The sequence below is a fragment of the Falco peregrinus genome, chromosome 4 (assembly GCF_023634155.1).
Source record: "Falco peregrinus isolate bFalPer1 chromosome 4, bFalPer1.pri, whole genome shotgun sequence".
NCBI lineage: Eukaryota > Metazoa > Chordata > Aves > Falconiformes > Falconidae > Falco > Falco peregrinus.
Window position 1 is genome coordinate 36,777,668 of NC_073724.1, and position 15,336 is coordinate 36,793,003.

At 35.4% G+C, this 15,336-nt stretch overlaps 1 protein-coding gene across 10 annotated transcripts in view; it reads right to left on the bottom strand.

Annotated features, from left to right (window-relative positions):
• Positions 1–15,336, bottom strand: part of DMD (dystrophin) — a 1,160,159-nt gene that overhangs the window by 717,699 nt on the left and 427,124 nt on the right. For all 10 annotated transcript variants that reach the window (XM_055801176.1, XM_055801179.1, XM_055801178.1 and 7 more), the window contains 3 exons: positions 14,887–14,974; positions 7,177–7,418; positions 5,196–5,376 (listed from right to left, as the gene is read on the bottom strand). In XM_055801176.1, the coding sequence (XP_055657151.1) occupies positions 5,196–5,376; positions 7,177–7,418; positions 14,887–14,974 (511 nt within the window). The remainder of the gene's footprint in view (positions 1–5,195; positions 5,377–7,176; positions 7,419–14,886; positions 14,975–15,336) is intronic.

The window sequence follows — 15,336 nt, forward strand, 5'->3', positions numbered from 1 at the left end:
ATCGTGAATTTGTAGTCAGAAACATATAACATGCCCATGACACAAGCTATAGGTAAACTAGGCCCACGACAGAACTCTAACAAAATATCGCAGAAGGGAAATACAAATATGTCCCTGTGAAATAGCAGAATACATTTCCCTTCCCATAATTGGAAAATTTTGCTGCATTACCGTTCCAATTCTAGGGAATGCATTTTGGTGTGACTAATATTATCCACCCTTGAGAACTGGCAAGCAAGTACATTCACACTTGCATATTCATTTTAGAGGCAGTGCTTAAATTTGGAAATACAATGTGCAGATAGGAATTTGTCTAGGATATATTTTTAGTAAGTAGAGATATTTAAACATGTAAAAACAGCTTTCCAAATAAGTATTTTTTTCTCCCTCACAGCTTCCTTTTCATGACCAGATTTTCCAGTCATCAATTTTTTTTTTCCCCAGATCAGAACTGAAATGAGAATACAATTATCTCGACAACTATCAAATCACAATGAATATGGTGTAATGTGTATCTCTCTTCTATAGTCAGGACAAATCCAACTGTTCATTACATCACTGTGAAAAAAGAAAGGCAATAAATATAATCTATGGAATCATTTTATTAAAAACTTACACCCAAAAATGAATGAAATAGATTGAACTGCATGTATTTCCAATATAAAGCTCCTCAGTAGTAACTGCAGTTTAAAACCATGCTGATTTTCTCACATCTTTCTTTTGCTTATTTTGTAAATACAAATACTTGAAGCTATTAATCAAAGTCTGTATATTGATGACTTCATAAAATCTGTGATTCCCTTCTCCCACATCTTTCACCAGAAACTCTCAAAGTAGAAACATAAGGATTCTTGTATAATACATAATTAAGGTTGTGCAAGTGCTTGAACACTTCCAACTTTCATCTATTAAGCATTTAAAAGAAACAGAAGGGAAGCCCTTCTCCAGTTCTACAAGATCTAATATAACAGTAAATATCTTGTAAAGACACAATTTTTTTTTAGGTGGCTTTATTTCCCATTCTCATAAATTTTCATTTTTACCATGGAGGAAAAGGATGAAGTGACCTACAGAGCAGAGGATGTTACCTCATACACATTAATTTCACAGGCTGCTTCCTCCTTTCATTCTTTATTTAAATACAGGTGGGGAAAAATTACCACAGGAAATGGGTGCAGAAGAAAAATGAAATTACTTGCATGCTACTTGTAAAAAATAATATTTTCTCTCACACATCTGAACTGTATCTTCAGCTCAAAAGGCACATTCAAAGAAAGTTAAGCAAACAATGACTCAAAACCAAACAGCAATGAATATTATTGCTACTAAATCATAGTTCAGGTCAGGTCTTAAGAAAAGTTTACAGTTACGAAATTTATAGGACACTTGCTTAAAATTTTTGTTCCTCGAGTACTCAATGATTTGTGAGAGATGATTATACATATCATAACAATTTCACTGTCACTTATCACCTGTCTCTAAGATACTTAGAGCATCAAAATAAGCAGTTCAAAGTTCAAGCAAAAGCAGACAAATGACAGAATAAAACTCCAGATGTTATGGTTACTGTGGTTTGTTGCCTTATAAAATTATGCCAAGACTGATTTGCATGAAATCTCTGTAATGCAACCCTCTTTAAGATATTGTACTAGCAGATTAGGGGGAAAAGTGGTGTAAGTGCGAAGTGACTGTAAGCATGGGGTGAGTAAATAAAAGGTCTAGTGAATCTTGAGATGATGTAGAAGGCAAAAACATTCTAAAGTCCTTCTTGAAATAAATAGGAGACATCATCTGAATGCAGATGAATAATTCATCACTACTACTACTACTACTAATAATAAAAACAACAATGATCATGTTGATGACTTCACCTTTGGGAATTACCGATTCTGCAAGTGTAGATTCAGAATTTGAATGGAAAGCACAGTGCATGAATTTATGAAGCAGAGAAATGTGGAAATAACTTTGACTTTTCCTTTGCTGCATCCACCTTTATAGTCTTAATTCCACTTGCCACAAAAGCTTTTTCCTTTAAATTTACTTCTAAAAATCTAATGACACTCCCCAAATCCCCTCTGAAGAGTCTTGTCCAATTGAAAACATACATCTCACTGAGGAGCATGAATGGATAAGAGTTCACTAAAGCAAGAACACAAACTTGAGGCACCTTAATGATGCTTAGTTCAGTCACAGAGCCAGAGGAACGCTGGAATGAATCAGCTGCCACCTGGGAAGCAGTTTGAACCAGGGAGTATCCACTTCCCTGGCACTGACTGACCGCTCTCCCTGGGCTGAGGGGGAACGGGAGGCCGACCGGCTGCTCTCTAGAAATCTCTCTGACAGCAGCAGTTAACTTCAAGACAAGCAAATACAAAGCTGAATTCCTCATTCTTCACCAGGACAATTGTAAAACTAAGAATTTCCTTGGGAAATCACATTATTTATATCTAAATTATCACTGTGATTGTCTGTTTCACCCCCTTGTTTACATTACTGAACAGTCTGAAGCGTGCCTGACCTCTACTTTTCCTGTATACCAGTATTCTAGAAATTACTCTGAATGTATCTGCGGAGAAAGGAGAGCTGGAATGATGGATACATCATCTTCAAAAGGATCATTTACCTATGGATATACAGACATACTATAAAGAAAGAACAGTGAGGTCACATTTCTTCATATTTTATGAGGTGGTAATTCTTTCATAAACAACATAAAGCAGTGAAAAAACAAATAAGAAGGTTTTAGAATTGGCTTTAAATTTGGATTCACAACTGGAAATGCTAATCAAATCATAGAGAAAAACATCTGAGAAAATCTGAGTTAATCCTTAACAATATTTTACTAAGAAATTTGTACAGCACAGGGAAACTACCAAACACTCTTGAATCTAAAAAAAACCCAACCAATACCACCACCATCCTCAGAAAACCCCAGCAAAACCCAAACAAAAAGTATTTGAGGGAGAAAACCTCCTAGAACTAGAGAAAACTTATTTGAGGGAAAACTTTCCCTTGGAAAACAACAGAATACCTAAAAAGTAATGGAAATTACTATTAGGAAATTAGGAAAGAAACCCAAAACACCAAAACCAAAAAAACCCCACCAAAAAACAGGAAGAAAAAAGGAGGAACTACTACCACTGATCTGTAAAACACCATTCAGTGTTTAGTAAATTCTTCTATTTATAGAAAATAATTGCAAATAATTTATGCAAATAAAACATTAAAATATCTAAAATGCTTTAGCAGTATTTCAACATTTTCTATTAAGCTAAAGCAAAAATAAAGACATGGGATACAGCCTTTTCTCCATCTGTTTATCAGTAGAAAAACAATCACTGATGAAAGCAGAAGAAACTCAGACTGAGACAAATTTCTGTGCTTCAGCTTCAGGGTTTTTTTCACATTTTTTGATTCATAAGACTTTCCTAAAATGGGATTAGACCTAACACAGTATCCAAAGCATGATCATTCAGATCTAAAGCAGTCTTATGAAAGAAAGGTATCACTTTGGATAAAATAGTGCATAAAATTTTTGAGGATAACGTATGATTGACATAATAATCTCACTTAAAATATCACTACAGGTATGTACTTAATCTGCTAAAACAGCCTCATCCTGACAGCTGAAGCATTTGAGATGAAGCACCTGTGATGCAGAGCAGTCACTTAAAATAATAACTGACCAGGGCTCCATAAAATACTGATTCAGGGACTTCTGCTCTCTAGCAGTTCAGGAGGTTCTCCCCAGCCTGTTCAATGCTGCCACTTCAGGGCAGCTGCCCCTGCAGCTTGCCAGGGCACTGGAGGCACATACTGCAGCACAGGGGTGGGAATGCACAGATACATCAAGCAAGAACTTCACCAAAGGTCCTGCTTTGTGCCACTACAGTTCAGGCAGCAAACACTACTCATCTTACAGGGCTACCCAACTGGTTAGTTCATGAGGTCTCTCTATAGTAAAATTAGGTGAGACAAAACCAGCATTTACACAAAATTAGCTATAGAAGAAATCATAAAGAAGATAGCATTTACCACATTTTCCTGATGGCACAATGGTAACAGATTTCAGCATATAAAACAATGTGGCATTAATAGTTTTTAAACCTTTCCCATTTTATGTCATGACTTTAGAGTCATGAATACACAATACGCTCCTTAGTACAAAATTTCTCCAGCTCATTCTTTCATCATTTGCTATGGCACACTTGCATTTTATTTCTCCAGTTCTGCTATGCATTATCAACTCTTCAGTTGGCATGTGTGTGCGTGTGTGAAATAACCACAGCAGCCCAATAATGCAGTGTTCTTGAAATAAAATCCAAACCTCTCCATGAAAGAAATTAGGAGGAATACTATAAAGATCCACTAGAAGGAGCTAGCACTATGTCTGATTTCAAAACAGTACAGTCATTTGGAGATACTGGTTTAAGGGGCAAATAATCTCTTCGCTGTTGAGAAAAATTACGTTTATATTTTTTTGTCCAATGCTTTATTTTTAATTTCATAATCAAATACAGAAAGTGTACAGTAGCCACTGACGTGCTATGTAATTTATTAAGGAATAAAGTCAATTTTGATATGGCATTTCTATTTTGAATCAAAATTTCTATTTTGATATGGCATTTCCCCCCTTTTGAGAAGTGCGTTTTATTAAAAATATTGTAAATAATGTTATAACTAGCAGTCACATATTCTGTGTTGCAAAAAAGGAACAGTTCATTACATGAAGAAAAACTAGATACCCTAAAGTAGCTACTGTCTTTGATAAGCTTTATGGAGTTAAATTTCTATTCTTTGAAAATCTAGAGCAGATTCACTTCTGAAATTAAACTCTCTCTCCTCTCTACTGACAGATGTGGACAACTCTGTCTTACAGCCCAACCAAACAAAGACAGTTTTATGTTGCCAAAATATATCACTGAATCTGTCCATAAACATGCTAACAAGAGATCTGGTGCTAGAACTACACTGAGTATATAACCTTTGCTTCTGAATAGTGTACCTTCCCTTGTTTTTCTATTAATATAAAATATATAACGAACCGATAATTTCTGAAAGACTAATTCAATTGTACTAAATTGTACTATTGGTTTAGCATGACAAAAACAAATACAAAAGCAGGAAAGCAAAATACATATGCCTATGCTTTGTACACTATTCAGGCAAATTGACTTCTTGCCACGAACACTTACTGGTCTGTAGCCGCTTTTCTCTGGTGTGCATGTCGGCAAGTATTTGTTTGAAATGGCTGGTAAAAGCAGCAAGGTCAGCATCTAGAAACACTGGTCCTTGTTCTTTCTCTTTGAGCACTTGACTTTGAGCCTTTAGCCGTTCAATTTGAGGCTGAAGGGTTGACATTCGGATGATTTCGTCCTGTATGTTTGAACGAAAAAAACAAGATACATCTGTCCCACAAATAAAATCACTAGTGTCATGAAATCACCTCTGTTTCCATGCACATTACACAACTGTTTTGCTTCCAACTACATCACAGTAAGAACAAATTAAACATTCTTAATTTTTTCTCACATATCGATACCTCTGCTCCCAATAGGATTGTTGATTGATCCCACTGCTTAAAGTCACTTTCACATGACATTATCATGTTAGTACTATAATGCTCAAAGAAAATGACATAGATTGTACATTAAAATCCCATGCCTAAGGAGCATCCCTATCATGTGGAGCTAGGAAGATAAAACCTCCAAATGTCCCATAATCCTGGACCCACCTCTGTTAGATTATGTACAGGCTAAATAACATAAAGCAGAAAAGGAGTGATGAAGCACAGTGATTTCTAGCAGCTTCACAGTAACATGTTCCAGGTTGAGAATGGAATGCTATGGAATGGAATGGAATATTTCAGCTGAAAAGAACCTACAAGGATCATCTAGTCCAACTGCCTGACCACTTCAGGGCTGACCAAGTTACAGCATGTTATTAAGGGCACTGTCCAAATGTCTCTTAAACACTGCCAGGCTTGGGGCATAGACCAGTTCCCTCTCTAGGAAGCCTGTTCCAGTGTTTGACTACCCTCTCAGTAAAGAAAGGCTTCCTAATGTCCAGACTAAACCTGCCCTGGCACAGCTTTGAACCATTCCGGTGTTTCTGGGTGCTGTATCCCAGGGAGAAGAGATCAGCACCTCTCTCTCCACTTCTCCTCAAGAACCTGTACCGAGCAATGAGGTTGTGCTGTTATACCTTCAGGAGACCTTGTACACACTGTGACACTTGCAACTACTAAATAAAAAGAAATGAGGAAAGTAAGCCAAGTGTACAGTTCATAGTAAAGCTGCTTTAAGAAGCTTTCTGCAAGAAAACAGAGAACCTCCATAAGCATAATGCCAGCTTGGAAATGCTTTAAAATAGAAGTAATAGCATAGATCTAAATTTGGGTTTAAAATGTTGCTTTCAGTTTCTGAGCCTCTGGAGCCAGAGATTTCATAAAGTTAAATTTCTACAAGTCACGCAATTTATAATTCATTACTATATCTCAAAATATTGCTCTCAAACAATATTATCTTGTAAGTAATCCCCACCCACAGGACTGTCTACAATAAAAGAGATAAGCAACTTTCTATGATGGTACAGTACATGAATGAAAACATTTAGGGAGAAGAGTAAATGAATTAGTGCTACCATTTTTGTACAAATTCTGCCATATGATGACAGAAGAATATTCCTTCACTCGCCTACACAATCCACCCTGCATCAAAATGCAGGGTATGTAGCAAGGGTATGCAATATCAGAATTTTGGACTTGACCATGAAGACCATTTTTACTGGCCCAGCTCCTTATGGGTGGATGTTTCTCATCCAGAGGTGATGGGAAACAATTTCTTAATGAAGAACCAAAGACACAGATTGCTACAGGGACAAAAAAAAAAAAAAAAAAAAAAAAAAAATTAGGGTCATAGTTCACTGGCTTTAGGTATCTAAGTATCTTAATAAGTAAGTAATTGGGGCAGAGTTTTAAATATCCATATGCTAGGTTCCATTGCCTCTTGATTTCTTCAGCAGTCTTTCCTTTCCTTGAATAAATGTTTTCAACAGTTACCTTGGAAAGTCAATTTTCAACTATTTTTTTGAAATAGTGTAGGTCATAATCTGACCCCATGTTGGAACACCTATGAAGTACAGTATCACATAAAAACTTGGAGAAGAATCTCTAACCTTGCATTTTTCCAACTGAGTTTTCACTGAAAGAGGATCTGCTGTTGGTGTGGGTTGTGCTTTCAGCCAGTTTTCTGCAGTAACTGCTGTCTGCTCCAGTTGCTGCAGCTGGGAGTAAAAGTCAATGATGTTATTTTGGTACTCCAGCCATGCCAGTCTTTCACTCAGCAACTGACAGAACTCAATCCAGCGGCTCTTCAGCTGCTCTGAGGCTTGTCTAATGTTGTCGGGATTCAGACCCTCTAGAAAGAAAACAAGAGAAGATGACACTTAAATAAGTCACAAAGAAAAGGAAAAAAAACAAACAGTGAAATAATTTAACAATTCAGTTTCTGTATGAGAGTTCATAAATCCAGTTAATGATTTATCATGAAATAACAGTCCTGAACATACAGATGGTACACATTAGTGGAGAAAGCATTTCAAAAATATTTTATGTTGGTGCCAGGGTACTTCTGTTGCTATGGGAATGAATTATAAAGTGTATTAAAGTACAAGAATGGGAATAAAGCGGAAAGTAGAGATACAATACATAAAGCTAATCACAACTGCTGTAAGAAATGAGAAAATGCCCGACAGCTGGATTTTGAAAACTATGTCTGGACTGTAATTAGATTTTAATGTACATGACTCGGTTTTGGTATAAAAAGACTGATTTAAATGAATGGGAACAATATTCTGCAGTTATTTTAATGTTTCTGATAACCCAACCCTTAGGTTTTGCATTACATTTTATTTTAGAAATATCATAAGCATTAAGGAATAAACACATGATCAGATCAAACATCCACCTAGGCCAGTCCCATGTATCCAGCAGTGACCATCGGTAGACATTAAGCAAAGACTGAGAGCCGAGAAACCATAGATGACACTTCTCTATGATTATTTTCAGACAGGGTTTGGTTTCTCTGATATAGTTTGCCTATTTGCATCTATTGTTAAATAAGCATGCTTAAATTATGCATACAAGAAAACTGAGTTTAGTTATAACAGACAGGGCAACGATTTAGAACTTTTAAAGGTAAAAGAGCTCTATATACTCTATGAAGAAAGTAAGGCAATACATACAAAAGATAACCAAAGATCTTACAATAAACTCATTTATAATTATTCCAAAACTTGATCACAAGTTGAGTTAAAAATATTATTAACTTAAGCATCTCATTTATTTTTCAGAGGAAGTAAAAATGTAATCCCTAACCTTTTTTACTGGCATGGCTTGTAATGATGCACATAGCAACGATTGATATTGAGTTCAAAATTCATAAATATCTCAAATAATTGAGTAATGCTATATGCCTAAGAACATTTTTAATAACATCAGCACTTAGTCATACACTAGTTAAGCATTAAAACAGAAGCTATGTTTTTATCAAAATAATCAAATTTAGGGTGTTTTTCTATTTCTTAAAAACAATTTTATAAGCAAATGAGACAAAAACTTTCAGTGCTATACTTTCATGATTTTTGATATACTGTCAATGTGGTTTATTTTGTTTGGAACCTGTACTCCCAGTCTGCAGAAAAATGTCTTTACCAGGGATAAAAAATAGTAAAGTTCACGTGCAATCTCTGACAGCAAAACATAAAAAAAGGAGTCCTAATTACAGGCAAATTTCTTAAATTTAAAAAGAAAAAGTAATGGCAATTTATTAAAATAATTTTTTCTAAGGAATAACTATTGGTGAATATAATTCCCGTATTGCTATAAGGCAAACCACACTAAATGATAATCTGGGATCATGCCTTTTGTGGAGCAGCATAGTTCTCTGGCAAATCCTATTCTGGATGCAGCTCAGGGCTATTCCACTCAGTTGCTTGGAAATAGCCTACTTGGAAACAGACTGTGCAGTACCTGATAGTGGTTCCCTGGACATGCTTTGTTTCTGGGATGTTGTCCTTGCCAAGCAAATTGCACATGATTTCAAAAAGTACAAGCAAAAATGTAGAAAGATAGGAAGGCCATACTACTGGGAGACAATGGCAACTGTGGCGGTTGGAGCAGCTATACATACACATTATACTCCAGAAACTGGATAGCACAGTTTAAAGGCTGAGCAAGGGTATAAAATGAACATTAAAGCATAAAGAGCTAAACAGTATTTTGACACATCTTAACAAAATCCAACAGTGATGCAGTCTTTTCTGTGTATCTGTTCAGATCTGGAGATGTGGTGTATATATACAACTATATTTTCTTAAAGTGTAACGCAGGGGTCCTCAAAATATGGCCCACGGGCCAGATACGGCCCCCCAGAGTCCTCACTCTGGCCCCTGGTATTTACAGAACACCCCGCCGGGGGTTGGAGGGGGAAACCAAGCAGCCGCAGATGACTGCCTGCTACTTCATCTGCGCACCGGCCCCATGTTTAAAAAGTTTGAGGACCCCTGGTGTAATGTCTAATGAACATATAGTAATATGTGAAAAGGCAGCATAAAACCGAATGGCATAGCATGTCTGAATAACAACAACCAAAGATGACCAGACACATAGATAAAGAATCTTAACAACAGCAAGAACAAACACCTATACAGAAAACAAGCCTTTAGCTACGCTGTATTTCAACAATTGCTTCTGTCCTGTTATAACGTGGGTTATAAAAATGTTGTATACTCGTGACAGAGAGCAGAACTCTTTGCCGCTGTGCCCATGATTACTTCTGAACCTTGAAGACACTGCCTATGAGTTTGTCAGAGTGGATATAAAAATATCACTTTTATTTATTCCTCCTTTCCTGTCTTTTCAGCTGCCACAGTCTCCAAAGTACCCTTAGGCAAGATTATGATTATCAGGGGAAGTGCAGTCATGGATTCCTTACATAATAACGCTTTTCACTATAATATTTCACTGTAATAATTCAGACAGGACTGTATTTCAGATGAAAATCTAGATTCATCGGATCCTCTTTCTTCTTTTCACTCATGTCACTCTTTTTTAAATATATGAATTTATCCAATATTAATCCATGTTCTTTAATTCTTTTCTTTAATATCTGAACTTTGAGTCTAAATGTGAATCCACAAATGCACAGATGAACGAAGAAATGCTTTTGCTCCTCGTGTAAATGAAGAGGGCCGTACCAGACTGGAGTGTGCAGAGCCACATTTGGTAAAAGACTGCAGTGCTACACCTCCACCACGCAACATGATAGCCTGTTGAAAGGAAGGTCCATCTGAAAACCTCCATTGGATGCACTTTTTAAATCTCTTAGTTCACAGTCCACTCAGGTAACTCAAAGTTGTCTAACAGATATCAGTATGTAATTTCCAGGAGGATGTAAGGAAATGGCTATTACTTGCTCTTGAAATAATTTGGGTAAATTTGTCAAAATGTTGTCTTATTTTGAAGGAAGCTAGTCCTCCATCTCATTAAAAATTACACATTAATAACTATTTCAGTAGTTGATGCAATGAAGGCATAATTGTAATGCTTTTATTTGCTCACTAAATTGGTAAAAATCAGGAATTTGAAACTTACTTCCACAATAAGTACAGATTTCTTCATTATCTTTATCAACTTTAGTAACGACCAGTTTTCATTCATGGCATTAACACCAATCTCCTTACTCTGCTTCATTCATGGCAAGACATAGAAAAAGCTGACAAGCAAATGAAGAAACAATACAAAACCCATTCTCTCGTAAACCAATATTATTTTAGCAATAATGCTTCATAATCTTTTCATGTTTCATATTCTGAAAGCTTCTGATATAATCAGTGAATAAATATACTGTATCCAGAGAAAACAGTTCATTATCTAAGTGAATCCATTAATTTTATTACCTTGTGTACTGTGCATAACAAATTGTGTCTGACTATTTTTAATTGTGCAGTACCTTACACACAAGTACTTTGGAATTGCCGCTTAATATGAAGTATACTTTATTAAGTACATTTATCATTTGTTATGGTTCTATGATAGAATAATGTAATATTATCTCCTTGTAGCTTCTGACTCATAAGTATATGTGAAATAGTGACTCACAATATATTTCTTCAACACAACGGTAGCACTTAAAAATTACATCTTTTTTTGTAACAAATTCATTTGTATTCACTTTAATGCTGCCGATCAAAATTCTCAGAGTAGTCATTTCGATGCCCTATTTATTTTATTCTAAACTACAACAGTCAAGTGTCCACTCAAATAGCTAAACTGCTTCACTCATGCATCAACAGTTTTGTTACTCTATTTTAGAACAGAATTTAGAAAATAAAAACAGATTAGAATATTTTCCTAGAAACACTAGTAAACAGAAGATGTAAGTTGACATCAATTGTAATTATCAGAATTCTTTAAAAACATGGGCAAGGAGAGGCAGAGCACAGCCCATGTTGAAGATGGGTGGTTGGCTAAAGAGTCATCATCACCAAAAGCATGAATGATTTCCCCCATGATGGGAAAAGCCCTTCAAATGGCAATGTCAAGACACACTGCTTACAAAAACAAGAATAGCTATGCTGTGTGAGATGGCAGCTCTTTCTAATGCAAAATATTTTTGCTGACGATGGCTGAAAACATTCACATAAGGCATGAATAGTGCCCTGTATAAATACATTTATTCAGAATATTTTCCTCTGTAGTAAGAAACAAATACATGAAACCCTAAATAAACCAGTCCAATTCTCTCCAGAATTTGAATCCTATTTTTCCCTTTCCCTCCTCCTATCACAGTAAAAATAAAAGCAAGTAAATAAATATAAATGATACAACAATGAAATTTACCACCATTCCAAACTCGCTCTTATAATCTACCAGAGATCTTCCTCTTTTTATGCTCTTCATCTGTTACATTCAGTAACTTGCTTATGAGCAGTGAGAAAACACATCTTATATATAAGCAAAGCAAATAATTTAGTGATAGCATAATTAGAATCTTAGGAGTCTAATAATTATTAGTCCAGATCTGATACACAAAAAGTAAAAAAAAAACAATGCAGTTAAAATTGTCATCACTTAACTTCGCAACTGATCTACACCTCAAATCTGTTTGCCTTGAATAGTCTTTTAATTACAGCTTATGCTGCAAATGCTGACAAACATCAATTGTATCACTAACTGGTTTCCCTAAAGAAAGCACCACATAGAATAATAATGGAAGCATCATAATTTGTGATTTATAAATAATGATAGTTAAAAAGGTTTTTCATTCAAGATAACATAGTACATCTTCTCTCCTCTAGATGTTAAACTATGTGCCTCCCACAAATCCATAAAGGCACATTATTTCCAGTTCCTTCCCATGTTATGGAAAAGGGTTTGAGCATTAGAAGAGGAAGTTACGTAGGCGTAATCAGTCTGCTCTGTTGAACCTTATTTTCTAGATTCAGCAAAACTTTCCTCTTGTCTTAGTGAATCCAGCAATCAACAACAACAAAATAACAGAGATGAAGAATGCATGTCCCAAATTAATTCCCAAAGTCACACAAAGACTGTAGAAACAAAGCTGAGTTGCTGTTGGAAATATAAAGCTGCCTAAGTCTTTTACGGTTTGAGATGTAGGTTTAAAGTTCAGTTACTTTTTTTTACATAGCTTTTAGTTCAATGTAATCCCGTTATTTGCAATTGCATTAGATCATAATGATTTGGAAAAAAAGACAAATAGAAAATATTTCAAAGTATTAGAAGTACAAAGGCTGGATATGGCAGTTAACTTCCTCTATACTCAAAGAATAATTTTGAAGACCTAGCAAGATATTCCATTTGCAAAATCTTTGTTAAAAACATCCTACAGTTCTCCTCAATTAATGTTAATTATTTAATTCTACTCTTTACTGCTCCCACCTGTTGGTAATTACTGCACTATTTAAGCATTCCATACACTGTTCTTAAAAATTCCTTTGCAGCAGTGGAGTAGCGGAAAGTCCCATAAACATTTTAGGCTTCAACTCCAGAACTGTTTTTCTTTTAAAAGGATTTTTTTTTCCCTAAAACCTTGACAAAAAAAGATTTTCATTCTCACAAGCAACTAACCTGTCATCCTTGCTAGAATATTCTTGCTACCAAGGCAACCACAATATATGGCATGATACAGAGCTCAGAGCAGTTGATAAACAGATAAAGTCATGCTGGCTTAGCTAGTCTGCCCTGTGCTTGCACCCCAACTAGAAAACATGCTTCTTAAAAAAAGGTGTGATTTCTGAGATATTGAAAATATTTACATGCACATCTAGCCACAGTTGAGATCACACCATCTATAAACCATGAATAAGCATAGAGTGAAGGAGAAAAAAAAGAGAACCTTGAGTCAAAACCACATGAGAATATTTAAGATAGATTATTATTCTACTTGATACTAAACATGGTAGGTAGTACAGTATCAGAAAATTAATATATAGCATGCTAGTGAGTTCTGAAAACTGAAATTAGTCACCAGGAAGTACTACGTAATCTAAATAAATTGAACCTGGAATTCTTGAGGTGCAAGTCTGCATTTGGTCAAAGGAAGAGTAGGGCATTGCTAAATGTACCCTAGACAGATTCTGCCCAAAAAACAACCTTGATGTGACAGCACAAAAATTTAAAATGCTGCCTTAAAAGTCCTGTACAACAAGTTCTTCCAGGTAGAAAACATGTCCAAGAAACTGGAGAGATTTTTTTTATACAATCAGCCATTGAGAACTTCCCAAATCGTTTCAAGGAGGGTGCAGATGTTATCAGACTCCCTTCGGTCTAGTACTGAGCCTGTGAAGGGAACCCTTGCATCAATTGTTACAGTAATGATAGTTAAATATGCCCCACATGTTAAATATCGTCACTTTTAAAATATTACATTTTCATACTTAAGCAAGATAATGATAGGATTCCATCAAGTTTGTTTAACTCGGCCAGTTAGTACCTCAAACTCAAAGCATTTCATTTTCACCAGTTAAATCCTTGGTTCTTCATTATAACAATTTAATATGTGTTCTGAAGCTTGGTGCATTCAACATGTATATTTCTGGCAACCATATCTGTGAGACAGATGTTGGCCCATGTTTAAGATTTTATTGTAAATGTAGACATTCTTTAATATCAAGGACAACAGAATGACAATTATAATTCTATCTACCTTTCTTTGGTTTTCCTTTTTCCCTTAAAAATATCTGAAAGTTCTAAAGAATGACAAAATGGAGTATTTTTTTTAAAAAAAAATCAATAATAAAAATGAAAAAAACTTACAAGTAATTTTCTTTTTCGAGTTGTATAAGCTTTGATATTTATTACCTTTGAAAACCTGAATGCCAAAAATCTCTTTCAACACCTAATAAAATGGTATATTTTCTGTGATAGAGAACATTACAGCAACACGTATATTACAAAACACACATTCCATATCATATGTCAGAAAGCACTTTTTTCAAATAGTTCAGAGAAATGCCTTCAGAGTTTTCAAACTCGGTTGAGTTAACGTACCTTCAAAAGCTTAGCATACTCAGAAAATAAGATTACAACGTAAGTCTCTGCGCAGAACAGATTGTTAATATACAGCTCATTATTGTGAGCAAGTTCTGCACACATTTCTTTTCATGGTACTAAAATGGTGAGATTTTTTTCTCTTTTCTAATTACCAGATTTAACAATCAGAAATAATGAAAGAAATAGAAGGCAATATTATTTTACTGTTCCATTTAGACAGTATTTGCTAATATAATTCTTGTGATAAATATGAACCTGTGCATTTATCAAATCCCTAAGAAGATTATCTAAATAAACTCCCATGTAATTACCATTCACCAGCTGTTCCACCAGGGCCTCGGCTGATCTGCTGGCATCTTGCAGTTTTCTGTACTTCTCAGGCTTTTCTCGCTGGATGGCCTGCAGCATGACAGGAAAGGTGAGTATTTCAACAGAGGGATTTTGAAGAAGAAAGTAATTAATCTCAGAGATGTCTTCTGATTACTTGAGACCATTTAACCTGTCATATTGCCCTGCCAGCCTCCCAATTTGCAACGAATGCAGCAAGTACCACATGCCATCAGGAAGGGAGTCAGCCATAGTCACATACATCAACTGAGAATCAGAACGCAACAGAGCTGACAAATTACACATCAGTATTTTACAGACAAATACAAGACACACAAATTAAGAGCTATTCAAAACTCAATATAACAGAATGTTTGTTCAACAGAAATTCCTTGTGGAAGAATAGATTTGCTCATTTGTCATAACAGCAAGAT